The sequence below is a fragment of the Nerophis ophidion genome, linkage group LG03, assembly GCF_033978795.1.
Source record: "Nerophis ophidion isolate RoL-2023_Sa linkage group LG03, RoL_Noph_v1.0, whole genome shotgun sequence".
Taxonomy (NCBI): domain Eukaryota; kingdom Metazoa; phylum Chordata; class Actinopteri; order Syngnathiformes; family Syngnathidae; genus Nerophis; species Nerophis ophidion.
The window spans coordinates 67,752,049-67,773,290 of NC_084613.1; the positions used below are offsets into that span (position 1 = coordinate 67,752,049).

General features: G+C 40.5%; 1 protein-coding gene across 3 annotated transcripts in view; it reads left to right on the forward strand.

Annotated features, from left to right (window-relative positions):
• Positions 1 to 21,242, forward strand: part of LOC133549955 (unconventional myosin-VI-like) — a 96,949-nt gene that overhangs the window by 38,768 nt on the left and 36,939 nt on the right. For all 3 annotated transcript variants that reach the window (XM_061895892.1, XM_061895894.1, XM_061895895.1), the window contains exons 15-20: positions 68 to 140; positions 4,503 to 4,630; positions 8,089 to 8,184; positions 8,496 to 8,666; positions 13,167 to 13,205; positions 13,290 to 13,383. In XM_061895892.1, the coding sequence (XP_061751876.1) occupies positions 68 to 140; positions 4,503 to 4,630; positions 8,089 to 8,184; positions 8,496 to 8,666; positions 13,167 to 13,205; positions 13,290 to 13,383 (601 nt within the window). The remainder of the gene's footprint in view (positions 1 to 67; positions 141 to 4,502; positions 4,631 to 8,088; positions 8,185 to 8,495; positions 8,667 to 13,166; positions 13,206 to 13,289; positions 13,384 to 21,242) is intronic.

The window sequence follows — 21,242 nt, forward strand, 5'->3', positions numbered from 1 at the left end:
AAGGGTTCCAATTAAACTTACCAAGATTTGAATATGTTTGACCTACAGTGTGTTTGTATTTGTGCAGGAGCAAGAGCTCTATCAAAAGGAAGGACTGGGAGTGAACGAAGTGCATTATGTTGACAATCAGGACTGTATAGGTAGGCTCTTCATTGTCTTATTCACTCCTAAACACAATAACATGCAAAATAAATGCAATACTTAAATAACAAACCTTTCAAATTTGTGTTACCCGCGGGGGCAACAACAGCATCAACTGCGTTACATTTTTATCTCGTAAACATGTTTGAGTTTGAGTTTGAGTTTACTTTGAACATGCATGCATACAACATGATACATCACAATTTCCAATTTCTCGTTTCAACATGTTCGAAAAGGAGTAGGAAGAAGAAGAGTTTATTTAATCTTATCCCTTTTCTTTTACATAACAGTTGCTAAAACTTTTGTTCACTTCCTGTTCTCAATGTATTTACAATATACTCCATAAGTAATCACAATAAAAATAAATGAATAAATAATTGGTGAAGTAAGTTTTATTCCATACGATGAGATAAGATTATTTTGAGAATGAAAGAATGAATGGGTGAATAAATACAGAATGTTTATCATGGTTCTTCTTTTTTGTACTTTGTAAACACTTTAAGTTTGAAGAGTTTCTTGAAGTGGATCAAATTAGTACATTGTTTGATTGCTTTGCTTAATCCATTCCATAATTTAATTCCACATACTGATATACTGAAGGTCTTAAGAGTTGTACGTGCGTACAAATGTTTTAAATTACATTTTTCTCTAATATTATATTTCTCCTCTTTTGTTGAGAAGAATTGTTGTATATTTTTGGGAAGCAGGTTATAGTTTGCTTTGTGTATAATTTTAGCTGTTTGCAATATCACTATGTTGTGGAATTTCAGTATCTTTGATTCAATATATAAAGCGTTTGTATATTCTCTATATCCAACATTATGTTTTATTCTAACTGATCTTTTTTGTAACACTGTTAGTGAATGAAGTCTACTTTTGTAATTATTTCCCCATATTTCTACACAGTAACTCAGATATAGTAACACTAGTGAGCAGTAGAGAATATGAAGTGATTTTTGGTCTAGAACATGTTTGGCTTTATTCATTATTGACGTGTTTCTTGCTACTTTGTTGTATATTTTTTACATGAGATTTCCAGTTAAATTTATAATCAATCATTATACGTAGAAATTTGGTTTCATTTACTCTTTAATTTTTTTTGTGGTAAACAAAGTTGAAATGTGTTTTTTGTTAATTAATTATTATTTAACTTATTAATAAACACATTATAAAATATTCATTGAATTATATTATAAATGTTTAAAATCAGGGCTTCACGGTGGAAGAGGGGTTAGTGCGTCTTCCTCACAATAGGAAAAATCTGGAGAAATCACTATACGTAAGCAGCTAAACCCGTGACCTTCGATCCCTCAGGCTGTACTGCATCAACAAGCGACATCAGTGTGTAAAGGATATCACCACACGGGCTCAGGAACATTTCAGAAACCCACTGTCAGTAACTACAGTTGGTCGCTATATCTTTAAGTGCAAATTAAAACTCTCCTATGCAAGGCGAAAACCGTTAATCAACAACGCCCAGAAACACCGTCGGCTTTGCTGGGCCTGAGCTCATCGAAGATGGACTGATACAAAGTGGAAAAGTGGTCTGACGAGTCCACATTTCAAATTGTTTTTGAAAACTGTGGACGTCGTGTCCTCCGGACCAAAGAGGAAAAGAACCATCCGGATTGTTATAGGTGCAAAGTTATAAAGCAGCATCTGTGATGGTATGGGGGTGTATTAATGCCCAAGACATGGGTAACTTACACATCTGTAAAGGCGCCATTAATGCTAAAAGGTACATACAGGTTTTGGAGTAACATATGTTGCCATCCAAGCAACGTTACAATGGAAGCCCCTGCTTATTTCAGCAAGACAATACCTAGCCACGTGTTACATCAACGTGGCTTCATAGTAAAAGAGTGCGAGTACTAGACTGGCCTGCCTGTGGTCCAGACCTGTCTCCCATTGAACATGTGTGGCACATTATGAAGCCTAAAATACCACAACGGAGACCGCTGGACTGTTGAACAACTTAAGCTGTACATCAAGCAAGAATGGGAAAGAATTCCACCTGAGAAGCTTAAAAAATGTGTCTCCTCAGTTCCCAAACATTTACTGAGTGTTGTTAAAAGGAAAGGCCATGTAACACAGTGGTGAACATGCCCTTTCCCAACTACTTTGGCACGTGTTGCAGCCATGAAATTCTAAGTTAATTATTATTTGCAAAAAGAAAACAAAATGTATGAGTTTGAACATCAAATATCTTGTCTTTGTAGTGCATTCAACTGATTATGGGTTTAAAAGGATTTGCAAATCATTGTATTCCGTTTATATTTACATCTAACACAATTTTCCAACTCATATGGAAACGGGTTTGTATATAGTATATATATATATATATATATATATATATATATATATATATATATATATATATATATATATATATATATAATATAAAATTAATATGACTGTTATCGATATTGAAATAATGATTACTGATTGTTATGTAAAGCAGTGTTGGGGTGTAAACATAATACCATCATGTCATTTGTAATGTGTAATAAAAAGACTATAGGTAAACATTATACATATATTTATTGACAAATATTAAGTTATTTTATTCGTTAACAACATCAACTTGTCAGATTTTTGACAATACATGATGCCGTTATCTCCATGTTTACATTATAATAGAAAGAGTTTTTATTTACTTATATATTTTAAGTGATGTACATTTATATATACATGTAGATGCTGTATCCAGACAATTCCATTAAGAGTTTGAGCAGAAATATGTCATATAGGAATTAACAATACACAATAAAACATTAACAAAATGCTGTGTCACATGAGCTATTTTTGAAGTAACACCTTAGTGACATAAAAATAAACAATTAATGTAAAAAAGCCTTTTGTTTAGTTTTTGATATCAAAATAAAACACAAATCAGTTTGGCTAATGAAGATGAAGTCTAGTAAACATCCCAGTAAACAAAGTAAAAGACTTTACAAACAAGTTGTGACAACATTCACGACACATCGCCGGCTGCAAAACATCAAATAGTTTTCTCCTTCGCTGTATACTTTTTGTCCGTCTCCAATATTGTCCACACCAGTCTCCATCTAAACACAGCAGTGTGCGCTTAATCACATGGCGGGAAGTGAGGAAAAATTACATTAAACCAAGCGCTTGGCTCCGTTTACTCCAAGGTGAAATAGCCGCAGCAAAGTCAGTGTTGTTGGTCTGCCATGATTATCCAGCTTAACACCACCAATGCGCATGGGCCTGACATCGTCTTGCCGAAAATGCATTAATAAAGGACTGTTTCTCAGTAATTAAAAAATTAAACGGTATTACTAATTATCGCAAAGGATCAATATACTGTTTACTGTTACATCCCTCGTCCATTAACAAGTAACAAGTTAAGGGCGGTCCCGGCATGTTCTTGCCACAAATGTTGGTGAATTTTTTGTGGGAATTACGGCGAACCACTTGCCGTGGTTACCGCAGTAAAATTCGAGCCCTGCAAATATAGGACTAATTGTATTACAATTTATATGTAACTTGACCTTTATGGGTGTTGTGACATGAAAACAAAGCAGTCACTGACACTTCGGAACATTGTTAAGATAAAGTGTTGGCTCTGAGGGCTACGATATGCAAACTCTACAAAATGCAGACATATATCTGTCAAGCGATGCCACATTACAGCCCCACACATTACAAATGTATTAAGGATGCTGAAAGTATAGCATCACTGCCTGCGTGGGATTCATTTGGTCCATTTCAAGTTGCTCAGTGCTGTCCGTCACAGTGGTAAGAGTGGGCCTGTCACTGCTGCAAAAAATATAGATTTCTCATTACCCAAGAAGTGTATTTCTGATGGGAGGCAGCATAATGAATCTGTGTGGGTTGTGCGGATTCTTTAGAGGCACAAGAAGCCAGCGAAGAATGATACAATCTTGTTTATGTTGTCCCAGTTGCCAAATAAATCCCAGTATTAATACGATGAAGTAGTCAGTGTAAGGTGAGGCATTTCGATTTGTATTTCAAAGGGTGTGATTATTCAGGTGCTAGGTTAACTGACAGCCATGAATAACATTTATGACTTGCAAATGACCATTAGGGCCACGCATTAATTCACTCATCAGTCTTCGGGATTCATGCACAGGTGCTTGTTGATGCAAATTTTTCCGGGAGGTCCTTGGCTATTAGATTATATTCCAAACACAGCGTGGCATATGAATAATTCAGCTATGATACTAAATGAGCATCCTGATGAACACGTTTAATGCGTTGAATATTCGCATAGTCAAAAACGTTACTTTGAGAACATGAATGCCACCCGGATTCCGACAATATTCAGAAATACTTGGTTTCATTTGTTGATAAAAGGTTTTGATGTGTTTTTGCAGACCTAGTTGAAGGAAAGCTGATGGGCATCCTGGACATTTTGGACGAAGAGAACCGTCTTCCCCAGCCCAGTGACCAACACTTTACACTGGCCGTTCACACCAAGCATAAAGACCACTTCAGACTGACGGTTCGGCACGTCTCTCGCTCTGTTGCTGCTATTATTCTCGCCCTTTGTGTGGGCAGAGAGATCGAACTCTGCATTGGTTTTGTCGTGTAACAGCAGAATGTGAATGACTCACAGTCTCATTCGCCCCTCCTTTTGCCTTTGTTGCTCTTGTTTGCCTCAGCCATCCCTGGCCGCAAGCATGAAATTCTTTTAGATTGCGTCCCTGACACCGATTCAAGTTTGAGATTTTGCTCCTTCATCTGGCACTCACTGAAATACTCAAGCATTGCAAATCAAAAATCTTTAATATAACATTTTAGTCCAACTGATTTTATTTTTACATCAGTTTATTTTGGAAGGCCGCGGTACAGTGACCTGTAAAATACCTTTATGGGTCACTATACCACGGCATAAGTGGCTCTAAACAGATGTGAATATAAGAACAAACAATGTTTCCCTTAGAGAGTAGAAAACAGGCCGTATATTAGGGGTTTCAAGTGGGCAATTCATTCTGGGAGGCTGCGGTACATTGACCTATAAAATACCTTCATGGGTCACTACCGCGGCCTCCCAAAATTAATTGCCACTTATGTTCACAAATAGACTACTGGTGAGCCATTTGAACATTATTCTGCTAACCAAAACAGCAGCACCAACTGAAGCTGTGATTATCTTTACTTTAGCCTTCCTGTCTTGTTGTCGTCATCTGTGAAGTGAAGTGAATTATATTTATATAGCGCTTTTCTCTAGTGACTCAAAGCGCTTTACATAGTGAAACCCAATATCTAAGTTACATATAAACCAGTGTGGGCGGCACTGGGAGCAGGTGGGTAAAGTGTCTTGCCCAAGGACACAACGGCAGTGACTAGGATGGCGGAAGCGGGAATCGAACCTGCAACCCTCAAGTTGCTGGCACAGACGCTCTACCAACCGAGCTATGCCTCTGTTCATTTGCCTGCTAGTTCTAACATTTATTTTTTTGTATACTGTATATTGTAATATATACTGTATAGTGTATTGTTTAAAAGTGTCATTCTCTGATTTTCTTTCTACATTTAGGACACTTCCTTGGGGTCTCCTAAACATGTAATGGTGCTTTGCTCCAAATTTTACATAGATTATGTTTTAAAGACCATCATCAAGCTGCCTCTGACTGTCTCTTAAGGACGTGCCATTTTGTGGATGGTCTTATTTACGTACCGATGCTCTCCTCGTGGCCAAGCCACTGTGAGAAGCCTGTCTCCCATGTTGTGGTTTTTAACGCTTCCATATCGAGTTTACCAACAGATTCAAGTTTGAACTAAACACTACTTTTTATTAAAAATGGCAACAGCATATGATTTTAGCATGCATGTCCATGTACAAGCCAGTCTGCACCACAACAAGAGGATTGAGGAAAATAATGAACTAACTGAATAAAATGGCAGAATAGCGCAAAGCTTATCAGGTAAACCGCTACCATACCATGCCAGCTCACATAACTACGGCAAAATACAACACTATAGTCTCAAATTCCAAAGGACTCATTTGAAGCATGATTTGAAGAAATCAAGATTGTTAATAAATATCGCTGCCTTGTCTCCATGGCAGGATTCCAAATATTAAGGGGGTACCAAATACACAAAAAAAGCTGGCAAAAGGTGAGAAAGGTTGGTTTTGCATCATTGGACCCCTGTGAGCATCTTTATTATTTATCCTTATAACATTTTCTCACTTCTTAATCCGTATAAAAATGTTCTCACTTCTTTATATGAAGCCTTTAATTATCATAATAGTGGCTGAAAGATGCCGAGGGCTTTCTTCAATCCCATATGTTGGCATATACTGTAGGGTTCCTTTTTGAACACTTAAATTAACAAACCGAGTCACTGCCTGGTAAATGGGCTTCACTTGTAAAGTTATTTGCCTGCCATTAGCATACATAAAGAGCTTTTAATGTCACCTCATTCACCCATTGAATAGTAATGTTAGCATATGTTGCCATGGCCAGAACATCTCATCCATACAAAATGATGACACCGTATCAGCTGGACAGCAGGGGAGCTTGGGATCAAACAAGGTTGCAAAACAAACTTGCAGTATAGAACAAAATTGAGGAGACACTTCATATTTCATCAGTCATTCTCCTCCAAGGGACAATACTATGGAAATGAACAAGTACTCTGTGTAGAGTTTGGACAGCAGGACTGTATATGTTTTTTGTTCTATGAAAATAAGTCAACACAGTCTAAATATCTCCACAAGTGAGTACAGTTATTCGGATGTTGCGTTCCAGGCTCCCTGTAACAGATTGCTTTTCCTTAAGTAGGATGCTACTTATTTTATGATTTATGTACGTATCATATACATTTAAACTCTTTAAAGGCCCTCCACACTGGTTTTATACATACTTATAAACACTTCCATGGCTCTTAAAATGCTGCATACACTCTAAAACCTATGAAATTTTAACATTAATTAATAAAATTCACTGGGTACTCAAATCCCCGTGTGCTCAATGGTACTTTAGAATCCACAATGCCCTGAGACTGCAGTACTTATCTTGGGCATGGAATTTACCTGAGCTGCCCAGATTGTTATTAGAATCCTCTTTCAAGCCTCCACGTCACCACATCACAGGTAGATGTTAGACAACTGTGGATGTTAGACAACTGTGCCCTCCTCAACTTTTTGCTTGAGGATAGCCCGGCCTTTTTAGTTTGGTTCCTGTCCCAATGGAGTGCATAATATTCTGCTTCAGAACTTCATAGTTCATTGTTCATGTTTCCCTTCGTAAACTGTTGTGCTAGCCGTGAACATGATGCTACCACCACCATAATGGCTGTAAGCAAGACACAATATCTCACCACACACAGGTGCTGCCAGGTATTCACACAATAATGAATGTGTGTTGGGTCATTTTCAGTGGATAGTACATTGCCACGGCTATACAAGCTCTACACTGACTACTCTAAAGTATCATCCCTAGAGAAGATAAAAAAATGGTTGCTGGAATGTAAAGAGTGTATTCACTTTTGTGAGGTACTTTAGGCCAAATAGTATAAATGGACCTATACTGTATGTACATGCCCTGGCTTGATTTCAACACAGTGGTTACCACAGTGACTATGTTTACATGTCAAGTACCACTCATGCTGTTTCTCGCTGTTAAAGGGATTTCAAAGGCTAATTACATACTGTGCGTACATGCTAATGCACTTCAAGTGTCCCTTGTAAATGCATGTGACGGGTGATAAGGTCCATGCAAGCAGCCATGTCTAATGGTTGAAAATTGCCTTGTTTTTGAGATTGTGCAATGTATGTAAAACATTAAATTCCTGTCTACTGCATTGATTCAAACCAGCCTTTCAATCAATAGCAACGCAGCGTGGATAAACAATACTATTCTGTGGATAAACATTGCTATTTTGTGAATAATTTGAGTGAAATGTTATATCTGTGTTTCAGCGCTCTCATTGTCCACTGTCTGTGCCTCTCAGGTTCCCAGGAAGTCCAAACTGACAATTCATCGGAATCTCCGGGATGATGAAGGCTTTATTATCAGGCACTTTGCCGGAGCAGTGTGCTATGAAACGGTAATTTTCTGCACAGAGACTGATATATGGTACAGTGTTGTCGTCATAAATATGCAAAGGCTGCGTTACATAATTATGAGAAAATGAAGAGTGAGCGACGCAGCTCTGAGTCGTGAAATATTACAGCAGATGCTAAATGGGTGTCAGATCTGGATGTCGCTATGCATTTAATTTCAAAGCTTCAATCTCCTTAAAAACACATCTGTCACCCTGGCACAAAAGGCTATTATAAGAGAAGTTCATTGAAATTAGTTTTTTGTGTGACGATTGTGCATTAAGTCAAACACACATACATGCATTTGTGTCTACAGACTCGGTTTGTGGAGAAGAACAATGATGCCCTCCACATGTCCTTGGAGTGCTTAGTGTGCGAATCCAAAGACAGTTTTGTACGTGAGCTCTTTGAGAACTCCACAGGAAACAAGGACTCCAAACAGAAAGCGGGAAAACTTGGCTTCATCAGTGTTGGGAACAAATTCAAGGTCAGAGTGGCATTTAAGTTATTCTGGTAAAAGACATGTTTTTCATTTTTATATTGTTTTTCTTAAATTAACAGGTAGAAAATAAATGATAATGGTTATGCAATTACAGCGGTGCCTGCAAATCAGAACACCTATAATCAAATAATCATAATCAGAATGTCTTTGAAAAAACGTGGGTGTTCAAATCATCATAATTTCAAACATCATGTAATATCTCAGGGGAGCAGACATTTTTTCTGTTTTCATAGCTTTTTTAAGCATATTCTTCAACGTTTCCAAGCATAAACTAAAAATATTAATACTACAATAGTATTGGCCAGCAGATAAGGCCAAACCAATCACAGTATTGTGGCCATTGACTGGCATTACTAAGAGTGAAAAGGTGAATGTCCATCCATCCATCTTCTTTCACTTATCCAAAGTTGGGTCACGTGAACAGCAGCCTAAGCAAAGAAGCCCAGACTTTCCACTCCCCAGCTACTTTGTCCAGCTCTTCCCGGAGGACCCAGAGGCCTTCCCAGGCCAGCTGGGGGACATAGTCTTCCCAACGTGTTTTGGGTCTTCCCCGTGGTCTCCTACCGATCAGACACACCCTAAAGACCTCCCCAGGGAGGCGTTTGGTGGGGCATTATGACCAGATGCCCGAACCACCTCATCTGGCTCCTCTCGATGTAAAGGAGGATTGGCTTTACTCTGAGCTCCTCTCGAATAATATAACTTAACCTATCTCTAAGGAAGATCCCCACCACCCGACGGAGGAAACTCATATTGGCCACTTGTACCCGTGATTTTGTCCTTTCGGTCAGAACCCAAAGCTCATGACCATAGGTGAGGATAGGGACGTAGATCGACCAGTAAATTGAGAACTTTGCTTTCCACAATGAACGGATACAGGGTCTGCATAACTGCAGACGCTGCACTGATCCGCCTGTCATTCTCACAATCCACTCTTCCCTCCCTAGTGAACTAAACCCTGAGGTACCACTTGGGGCCCAATCTCCTCCCCAAATATGGAGATGACACTCAAATCTTTTCCGTGGTTTAAACTTCGGACTCAGACTTAGAAGTGCTAAATTTCGTCCCAGTCGCTTCACACTCAGCTGTGAACCAATCCAGTGAGAGCTAAATTTCTTGGTCAGATGAAGCCAGCAGGACCACACCATACGCAAAAAGCAGAGAATCCTGCAGCCATCAAAACGGATCCCCTCAACGCTCTGACTGTGCCTAGAAATTCTGTCCATAAAAGTTCTAAAAAAAATCGGTGACAAACGGCAGCCCTGGCGGAGTCCAACCCTCCCTGGAAAAAAGTCTGACTTACTGCCGACAATGCAGACCAAGTTCTGACATTCATCATACAGAGAGTGGACTGCCACAATCAGGTGGTCCCATACTTCATACGCTCTGAGAAATCTCCACAAGAGAGACAGAGGGACATGGTCGAATGCCTTTTCCAAGTCCACAAAACCCATGTGGACTTGTTGGACAAACTCCCATGCACCCTCGGGGATCCTGCAAAGAGTAAAGAGTTGTTCCACAGTTCCACAACCAGTACAAAAACCACATTGCTCATCCTGAATCCAAGGTTTGACTATTCAGCATGTCCTCCTCTCCAGTACACCTGAATAGACCTTACCGGGAAGGCTGATGAGTATGATTCCACGATAGTTGAAACACACCCTCCAGTTCCCCTTTTTAAATAGGGGAACCACTATCCAAGTCTGCCAATCCAGAGAACCCCCCCACCCCAAACCCCAATGTCCGGGCAATTTAGCTGAGTCTTGTCAACCACGACAGCCCCACAGCATCCAGACCCTTAAGGAAGTCCGGGCGGATCTCATCCACTCCCGGGGCCCTGCCATCGAGGAAATTCTTAACCACCTCGGCAACCTCCGTTCCAGAAGTAGGAAAGCCCACCGCTTAGTCTCCAGGCACTGCTTCTTCATGGGAAGAGGTTTAGTTGGGATTGAGGAGGTCTTTGAAGTATTCCTTCCACCGATCCACAAAATCCCCAGTCGATGTCAGCAGCACACCATCTCCACTATACACGGTGTTGACAGTGCATTGATTCCCCCTCCTGAGGCGGCCGATGGGGGTCCAGAATAATTTCAAAGCTGTCCGAAAGTTGTTCTCCATGGCTTGTCCAAACTCCTCCCATGTCCGGCTCCCTCGACAATAGAAGCATAGAACATGGTCCACCCGTACTCAATATCCAGTGCCTCCTTTGTAACATGTTTGAAGTTCATCTGGAGGTCGGAATTGAAAATCCATTGATACAACCACAAAGTCCATCATCGGACTATGGCCTAGGGCAAGGGTCGGCAACCTTCAGCATACAAAGAGCCATTTGGAGCCCATTTCCCACCAAAGTTAACCCGCCTAGAGCCGCAAACTTTGTTTGAGCAAAATTACAATAACACTATTTTTAGTTTCATTACATTTAAGCTATACTATTTATGAAATCAAACACTAGACAGAATATGACATAGCAAGTATTTTTTCTCTGATCAGCTTTCCGCAGCAGTTCCGAAACTGCTCTTCTTCGGTCATCTCCAGCTTGGTGGTATTGTTGCACAAATACTGTGTGTGTGTTCTGGAAATGTATTTCCACATTTGATTTTTTGTTGTTTGCCATTTTCTCCCCACATATTAGGCACACAGGTGAACCAACCTCATCAACCGTGATCGCAAATGAAACTGTCCATGTAGCGTTAAATGTTTTATTTTCATCAGAAATGTTTCTCTTTTTGATTTGTCCATTGCTAATTTACTGGGGGTTCACCACTAAAAACAATGCAATTGCTTGGCAGCAAAAGATGATGCATCGGGGGTGTTACGTACATTTTGATAGACAAAATATTGCAAGATCACAAAATCTAAAATAAAAACGGCTACATTAAAATAGACTAACTAAATAAATAACAATTAAATAGCCATTATTTATTTAAATCTTTTAAAAGGGAGCCAAGCTGGAGGCATGTAAGAGCCGCATGTGGCTTCTGAGACGTGAGTTGTAGACCCCTGTCCTAGGGTGTCCTGGTGCCAAGTGCATATATGGACACCCTTATGTTTAAACATGGTGTTTGTTATGGATAATCTGTGACGAGCACAAAAGTCCAATAACAAAACACCACTCTGGTTCAGATCAGAGTGGCCGTTTCTCACAATCACGCCTCTCCAAGTCATACTGTCGTTGCCAACGTGAGTGTTAAAGTTCCCCAGTAGAATAAGGGAATCACAAGAGGGAAACATTCCAGTACTAGTACGGAACGGTGGAGGGAAGCTACCCTTTCCTCGACTGGGTTAAACTCCAACATACAGGCTCTGAGCCACGAGCCAACAAGTATTGCCACCCCCACCCATCGCCTCGCACTGTTGGCAACACCAGAGTGGAAGAGAGTCCAGTCCCTCTCGAGAGGATTGGTTCTAGAGCCCTTGCTGTGCCTCGAAGTAAGACCAGCTAGATCCAGCCAGAACTTCAGTACCTCGCGCACCAGCCCAGGCTCCTTCCCTGCCCAGCGAGGTGACATTACACGTCCCAAGAGCTAGCTTCTGTAGCCAAGGATCGGACCGCCAAGGATGAAAGGTGTTAATTCATGTTTAGACGGATCTCACAATGTTGGAAAATGTATTTAGAAGGTCATAAACAAGTTATATTTATGTTTTAGCTGTGAAAAACTTCATTTAATAAGTAATGATTTCTACTTAACATAAATTAGTTTAATGCAGTTATATCCAGAACCAATTACCAGCAATAAACAAATTCTTATAATTCGACTCCCTCTGCAAATAGCATTGACAAGGCCGTGCAATAAACAACCCAGTGAGACCAGCACACCGAAAGATGCCCTAAAAATATAAGAATAAATGACCTCAGCTTCTTGCTGTTAGGTTGTTGCAGAAATTAAAAACTCAATGTTAATTGCTTGTACAGACCTAACACATACTGTACATTTACATGTTCCACTGGTTTTTTATAGTGGGTGTTCTAGGAAATCTATTCTATGCACCTTTTCTTAGAAAAGTATTGTTCTGAATACCATCCATCCCAGTGTTGTTTGTTTGTGGGAGCATAAAGCTGTCTGAAGACAGCTTCAGTTGTTAACAAGGAGAGATAGGACAAGTAAAAACACTGCAGGAAATAAGAAAACATTCACAAAAGTGTGTTTATTGAACCACATGTATACCGCTCGTACATTTGGCTTATTTGTTTCAAGAAGCGAAAAGTATGTCTGCTTTCGTTCCCCCATCAGGTAGAAACTAGGCACAGTGTTTTTCAACAGACTTTATCACTGAGACTGCTGCTGGGCTTTCATCACTAATACACCAGACACGGGCTCTCGCACAAAGATAATGCAGTTCAATAAGGTGCTGGCGGCCAGAGTGTGTTGCTCGAATGACGAGGATGTGTGGCAGTGCCCTCAAGCCCGTGTGGCTGGCTGACTTCATCTTAAACTCCTCAAACAAATCTTAGAAGTTCTTATGTCTCGCTTCTGTTCACAGACTCAGCTCAACCTCCTGCTGGAGAAGCTTCGCAGTACCGTAAGTAACAATATTAGAACATAGTCGAATAGTAACAAAACACTATGAGGACATTATTTTACTGTTCACCCTCTTTGTTTGCAGGGCTCAAGTTTTATCCGCTGTGTCAAACCCAACCTCAAAATGGTTAGCCACCAGTTTGAAGGCGCCCTCATTCTCTCACAGCTGCAGTGCTCAGGTAACGTTGAAGGTTGACATGTTTGACATGAACTTTGGTCTTATGCTGTATGTTGAAAGAGTCATCAAGAGAACAACAGCCCAAATTGATGCTACAAACCCATTTATAACCACAAAGTGTGCAAACAAATTTGTTAATCTAAATAGAAAATAATGATAAAAACAAAATTAGTTTGACATGAAGAAAAACAAAGCGGCAGCCGAGTTATGAAAATGTGATTAAAGGAGAACTGACCTTTTTTGGGGGATTTTTTGGGGGTCTTTTTTTTCGCTTTCTAACATGTCAAAATTGTCTAGTTTTAGGTGGCTGGCAAAGAAACTAATTGGGGCAATCAATTTTACCTCTTAATCACTTTAAAAATACATTCAAAAGTCATCAAAAATACTTCATTTACGTTCCGTTACCTGTATATTAACAACGCTGCAGCAACATCATTATTGTAAACGAACACTGAAGAACTCTTTTTCTCGTGTAGTAACACATCGGCATGTTTTGGTATTAGCCGTAAAAGCTAGCTGCGGAAAGAGATAAGCTAGCAACTGCGTCAACACGAAACGCGTTAGACTTTGTAATGCACAACACAACAGGATAAGACACCAATCTGTACTGACTGAAAACATGAACAATCATACTACAGTGTCTGTAAATTATTAGCCCATATTCCATGTTTTGTTTGTTCATAGATAGCCAGACAGCGTATGCACTGTAGTTGTATGGTGACTTGCTCCATGAATCATAAATAATATTAATGTGTGACTCACTTGATGGACAGTTATGCGTTATATCCAGCTGGCCGGGAACGTTTTTTCCTGTTTATATGAACAAGCACTCCATTTATGCATAGCTCCAAGTTCCACCTTTTTGCAGCTTCGAGTCATGCTGACCTTACTCTCCCGGCTTCTGTCTGCTCCATTGTTTCACCCTTCCTTCGTGCTGGCTTCTAGAAGCAGTAGTTCATCTTTCGAATATTCAGCTTCAAAAAGATAAGGTTGGTCATCTGTCCAAAAATAGTCGTCTTAATTGTTTGTTACCAAGTATGCCATGATTACAACACACACACGCTTTTGTATCCTGAAGTAGGAACACATTTTTTGCCAGATGTCAGAAGTGTACTGCTATGGAAACAGGAATCAATGCGCTAAAGAAATCAGTCCAATGATTGAAATGATCAAAATACGGTAAATATTGTACATAATACATGTTGTTATGAACTTGTCTGTTACTATGGACTTAATGGAGGGTTTTGAAGTTGTTATGAAGGGCTTTGAAAGCTACAACTGTGACTCCCATTAGCCGAATCTTCCAAGTAGGGTTGAGCGATACGGCCTTTTTTTAATATCTCGATATTTTTTGGCCATATCGTGATACACGATATAGATCTCAATATTTTGCCTTATCCTTGAATTAACACTTGATACATATAATCACACCAGTATGATGATTCTATGTGTCAACATTAAAACATTCTTCATACTGCATTAATGTATTCTCATTTTAAACTTTCATGCAGAGAGGGAAATCACAACTAAGTCAATTGATCAAAACTGCATTTATTAAACAGTGATTAATCAGTGGCACAAAAATTTGTCATTTAAAAAAAAATGCAAGATTATCAGACAAGCTATGAGTGCACTTTTGTGCATGATGTCACTAAGATGACATATCAAAACAACACAAAATTAAAGTGTACTTTTTGTACAGAATGCCACTCCAATAGTTAAAAACAAATAAAGTGCACTTTTGTGTATTATGTTACACAAGATATTTCAATAAGTGTCACATAAAAATGAGCTGCATATCAAATAGTATATGTCCCAGGGTGCTGATGTGGAAATAGTTGCTTCGGCATCTTGTGGATGTGGCACCGAACGGAGATGTTGAAATGCACAGTTTGAAGCACTCTTCATTCTCTCGCGGGTGACTTTTCAAATGATGTTACATTAGCAGCGCTGCTTCTTTTTGTAGCAACGTTCCTGTCGCATAAATGTTCAACATATTCCCGCTTGAAGCCAAACCACTGCCAGACGATGGCCCCGGTGCTGTTTTTCTTGGGAATTAATTTTTCTTCCATTTGTTACCGGATTCGCACCTTCTCTCTCTCCTATTACCGCTCGCAGCACACCGTTAGCATCACAGCTAATGTTACCCATGTCGTTACCTCTCTGCTCGGGGAGGGCGTGTGATGTTGCACATGTGACAGTATGTGACGTATGTAAGAAGGTGCGCTTGTTTAAGTCTCTGTGAGAAGGAGAGACAATAACGAGGGAGAAACGCATGCATTTTAATGCCCGCAGCCAAAAGCAACTGTGTGAGAACATATACTCGAATATTACGATATGTTCTTTGTCTATATTGCACAGAGACCAACTCGCAGTATATCGATATATCGCCCAGCGCTACTTCCGAGCGATTTTTTATCATCTTTAAAATCCTAAAAAAAAAAGACATGTGTTCTTGTCTCTCATAATAATTGTGAACGATAGGCAACATTCCAAAAAAAATGTGCATATCCCCTTTAAGAAAATATTCAAGCAAACGAAGCCAATAAGACTGATGACTATACACACACTAATTGCACAACAAAAGACACAGGTGGAAGAACATCAAGGAAGGCAGTGAAGATGATTGGTTGACAGATCGGGAGGGAGTGCCAATGAGATCAGGGTCCTCGTGCACATAGCTTGCGGACGTCCAAAAACCTGCCTTATACTCTTTTTCACGGCGAAGGTGAGATGTATCAAAACTCAAGTTGACGTGGAAATGTGTGGTGCCTCATGGTAACTTCATAGCTGGCGTACGCACATTTCTACAGGCTGTAGTTACTTTAGCTACCCACATAAGTGATGCTGGGTAACAATTCACAGAAAAAGGATCCAACCTCATGTGACTCCAGCGGGCAGCAGCAGAAGTTTGTGGCGGAACACAAGACTGCTCAGGGACATATAATAATCATAATAGTAATAAAAGATTTTATTTGTAAAAAAGCACTTTACGGTGAGCAAACAACCTCAAAGTGCCCCAGTGTAAAAAAAAAATAGTAATAATAATAATAAAAAGATAATAAAATAAATAAATTATAAAAATAGAAACAGCCCAATAGTTAAAACTAGCATGAATATGTATAAAAAGGCTTTTTTTAAAAAGAAGGGTTTTTAAGCCTATTTGAAAAGCATCCACAGTCTGAGGTGCCCTCAGGTGGTCAGGGAGACCGTTCCACAGACTGGGAGCAGCGGAGTTTGTAACTTTGTCCGTGGAGGTTGGAGGAGGTTAGCCTCTTTGGAGCGGAGGTGTCGTGTGGAGGATTTGGGGGTGAGCAGTTCTTTGAGGTCGACGGGGAGATTTTGAATTCAATCCTGAGTGAAACAGGAAGCCAGTGAAGGGTTTTGAGAGTTGATGTGATGTGGTCGTATTTTCGCACTCTCAATCAGGATCCCCACAGCACTATTCTGTATGTACTGCAGCTTCTGAATGTCCTTGCTGGGGTTCCCGTCAAGAAGTGTGTTGCAGTAGTCGAGCCTGGAGGCGTGGACGTGTCTCTCGGCATCAGAGAGAGTGAGTGAGGGGCGGTGTTTCGCAATGTTCATGAGGTGGTAGAAGGAGGTCTTGCACAGTTGTTTTATTTGAGCCTCAAAGGTCAGGTGAGGGTCCATTTTAACACCCAGATTAGTGAGTGAGGATGAGAGGTGAATGTCATGGCCGGAGAAGGTGATGCTGGAGATGGTGTACGACTGAGTCGGATGTGGGGTGCCGACTAGAATGGCTTCAGTTTTGGAGCTGTTTAGTTGAAGAAAATTGTGTTGGAGGGTCTGTCATGTATTGTCCAGCTTCGACAGTCCTTGTCTGTATATTGTAATAACATTTATGTTGAGAAATTAAAAAAGACTCAAATTTTTTTGTATCTCAATTGTAGCGCTGGCATGTTTAGATTAAAAATTATTTTCACAAAACTATTATCTCGCTGGGACCAGCAGGCATACTGTATGAACACATTTTGTTTTACGTTACACAAATTATGTCTCTGCGGGCCGCACGGGGGAGGTGGGGTTAGTGCGTCTGCCTCACAATACAAAGGTGCAGGGTTCGATCCTACACTCTGTATCTTTCTGTGTGGAGTTTGCATGTTCTCCCCGTGACTGCGTGGGTTCCCTCTGGGTACTCCGGCGTCCTCCCACCTCCAAAGACATGCACCTGGGGATAGATTGATTGGCAACACTAAATTGGCCCTAGTGTGTGAATGTTGTCTGTCTATCTTTGTTGGCCCTGTGATGAGATGGCGACTTGTGCAGGATGTACCCCACCTTCCGCCCGAATGCAGCTTTGATAGGCTCCAGCACCTACCGCGACCCAGAACGGGACAAGCGGCAGATAATGGATTGATGAAAGTTATATGTCTATGAGGGGCAATCAGAGTCACCCACGCCTCTACAGTTATACATATTTGGGGGGTTCAGCGGCAGTGAAGGACACAGTGTTGGAGCGATTATCTTTTGAAACGTGATTCTGTTTTGGCAATTTAAATCCATCTTTTTCTTCACTTCATTCCTGACAATTATTTATTTTCTTGTAGCTAACTTTTTTTAACTGTAATCTGTATAAACTCAAAAATCTCTATAAACAGATTTTGTTACAAGTAAAAAAAGAAAAATATACTTTGGGGTAATCAGTCACCCACCTCTCCTAGAGTTTTACGTATCATTGTTGCCACTTTCTTTTCAAACAGGGTGCAGCACGAATTTCACAAATTTCCCCGAGTCCGTTTTAGCCACACACATCTATTTTTTTCCTTATTTTCTACCTGACACAACTATTTCTTTTTTTATATTCCCGCCTGTGTTCCGTTCTCATGGACACAGTGATGACTGGCTGACAATCGCTCTGCTGTTTGCTCGAGACACGAGCAAGAAGCACCTCCTGTTGACTTGTGATAGGTCTGACCATGCCAAGCTCAAGCACATGGCTATTTTAATATGATTTGCAAATGTAAAATAAGGTGTGGTCCGGGTGTCCCAAGCCACGCACACGTCTGTGGCGGATTCCAAGCATATTGTAATATAACAAAGATTGTATTTGTATGTGAGAATACTCAAATACAATTGAATTTTTACTTGCGTACGCCATTTTCCATATTTAGTAGGAAAGCCACGTAACTGAATGAGGCAAGGGCAATGCATACGCCACTGCCAAGATGAGTGAGGAGAGTAACTGGTCTGTTCTGTGACAACTTTTGCTTCATAATCAACCCTGATAGGACTTTTGATTATTATTTCACCAAGTTTTAAGCAAATAACATATATACATTTAGTAAAACATATTTTAAATGTTAATGACATTCTGACAATAAAATTGCATTTGTGTCAAAATATTGGAGTAATTGTTTTAGGTTAATTTAAATTATGCAAGCATGTGATTAATCATGATCAGTCACAATTCAAAATTGTGATTATTGTGGTATACATATATATATATATATATATATATATATATATAGATATATATATATATATATATATACATATATATATATATATATATATATATATATACATATATATATATATATATATATACATATATATATATATATATATATATATATATAGAGTGCAGGCTAAAAGTTTGGACGCACTTCATAATTCAATTGGTTTTCTTTATGTTCATGACTATTGGAGATTGTGACTGACTGCATCAAAACTATGAATACACATATTGAGTTATGTACTTAACAAAAAAGGTGAAATAACTGAAAACATGTTTATATTCTAGTTTCTTCAAAATAGCTACCCTGTGCTCTGATTACTGCCCACCCGTGAAGTGACTACCATTTCAGGTGACTACCTCTTGAAGCTCATCAAGAGAATGCCAAGAGTGTGCGAAAAAGTAATCAGAGCAAAGGGTGGTTACTTTGAAGAAACTAAAATATAAAACATGTTTTCAGTTATTTCACCTTTTTTTGTTAAGTACATAACTTCACATGTGTTCATTCATAGTTTTGATGCTTTCAGTGACAATCTAAAATGTAAATAGTCATGAAAGTAAAGAAAACACATTGAATGAGAAGGTGTGTCCAAACTTTTGGACTGTACTGCATGTATATATAAATATAAACACACATTGTTTTCTTGACTGTATAGTATGTATCACTCTTTAAGATAATTTGATTAAATTAATTAACATTTAATCATGATAAATATTTAAATATGATAAATAAAATGTTTAATTAAAACCATAAAGTAAAAACATCAAAATAAACTCATATTATAATCAATACTAATCATGAATCAAGCAAGAGTTATTACATACAACAAATGCACAACTAAATAAGAGCAGGGCAACTAAACACTTGAAAGCAAGAGACAGTTGGGAGAACAGGAGGGAATGCAGAAAAGTAATTTGTTAACACTGAAAGGATGCTAATGATAGGGAAAAAATAGACACTTAAAAGCCTAAACGGATACTTTAAAAATATTTGGAATTATTCATCCATCCATCCATCCATCTTCCGCTCATCCGAGGTCGGGTCGCGGGGGCAGCAGCCTAAGCAGGGAAGCCCAGACTTCCCTCTCCCCAGCCACTTCGTCTAGCTCTTCCCGGGGGATCCCGAGGCGTTCCCAGGCCAGCCGGGAGACATAGTCTTCCCAACGTGTCCTGGGTCTTCCCCGAGGCCTCCTACCGGTTGGACGTGCCCTAAACACCTCCCTCGGGAGGCGTTCGGGTGGCATCCTGACCAGATGCCCGAACCACCTCATCTGGCTCCTCTCGATGTGGAGGAGCAGCGGCTTTACTTTGAGTTCCTCCCGGATGACAGAGCTTCTCACCCTATCTCTAAGGGAGAGCCCCGCCAAACGGCGGAGGAAACTCATTTCGGCCGCTTGTACCCGTGATCTTATCCTTTCGGTCATGACCCAAAGCTCATGACCATAGGTGAGGATGGGAACGTAGATCGACCGGTAAATTGAGAGCTTTGCCTTCCGGCTCAACTCCTTCTTCACCACAACAGATCGGTACAACGTCCGCATTACTGAAGACGCCGCACCGATCCGCCTGTCGATCTCACGATCCACTCTTCCCCCGCTCGTGAACAAGACTCCTAGGTACTTGAACTCCTCCACTTGGGGCAGGGTCTCCTCCCCAACCCGGAGATGGCACTCCACCCTTTTCCGGGAGAGAACCATGGACTCGGATTTGGAGGTGCTGATTCTCATTCCGGCCGCTTCACACTCGGCTGCGAACCGATCCAGTGAGAGCTGAAGATCCCGGCCAGATGAAGCCAACAGGACCACATCGTCTGCAAAAAGCAGAGACCTAATCCCGCGGCCACCAAACCGGAACCCCTCAATGCCTTGACTGCGCCTAGAAATTCTGTCCATAAAAGTTATGAACAGAATCGGTGACAAAGGGCAACCTTGGCGGAGTCCGACCCTCACTGGAAACGTGTCCGACTTACTGCCAGCAATGCGGACCAAGCTCTGACACTGATCGTACAGGGATCGGACTGCCATAATAAGACAGTCCGATACCCCATACTCTCTGAGCACTCCCCACAGGACTTCCCGAGGGACACGGTCGAATGCCTTCTCCAAGTCCACAAAGCACATGTAGACTGGTTGGGCAAACTCCCATGCACCCTCAAGAACCCTGCCGAGAGTATAGAGCTGGTCCACAGTTCCACGACCAGGACGAAAACCACACTGTTCCTCCTGAATCCGAGGTTCAACTATCCGGCGTAACCTCCTCTCCAGTACACCTGAATAAACCTTACCGGGAAGGCTGAGGAGTGTGATCCCACGATAGTTGGAACACACCCTCCGGTCCCCCTTCTTAAAGAGAGGGACCACCACCCCGGTCTGCCAATCCAGAGG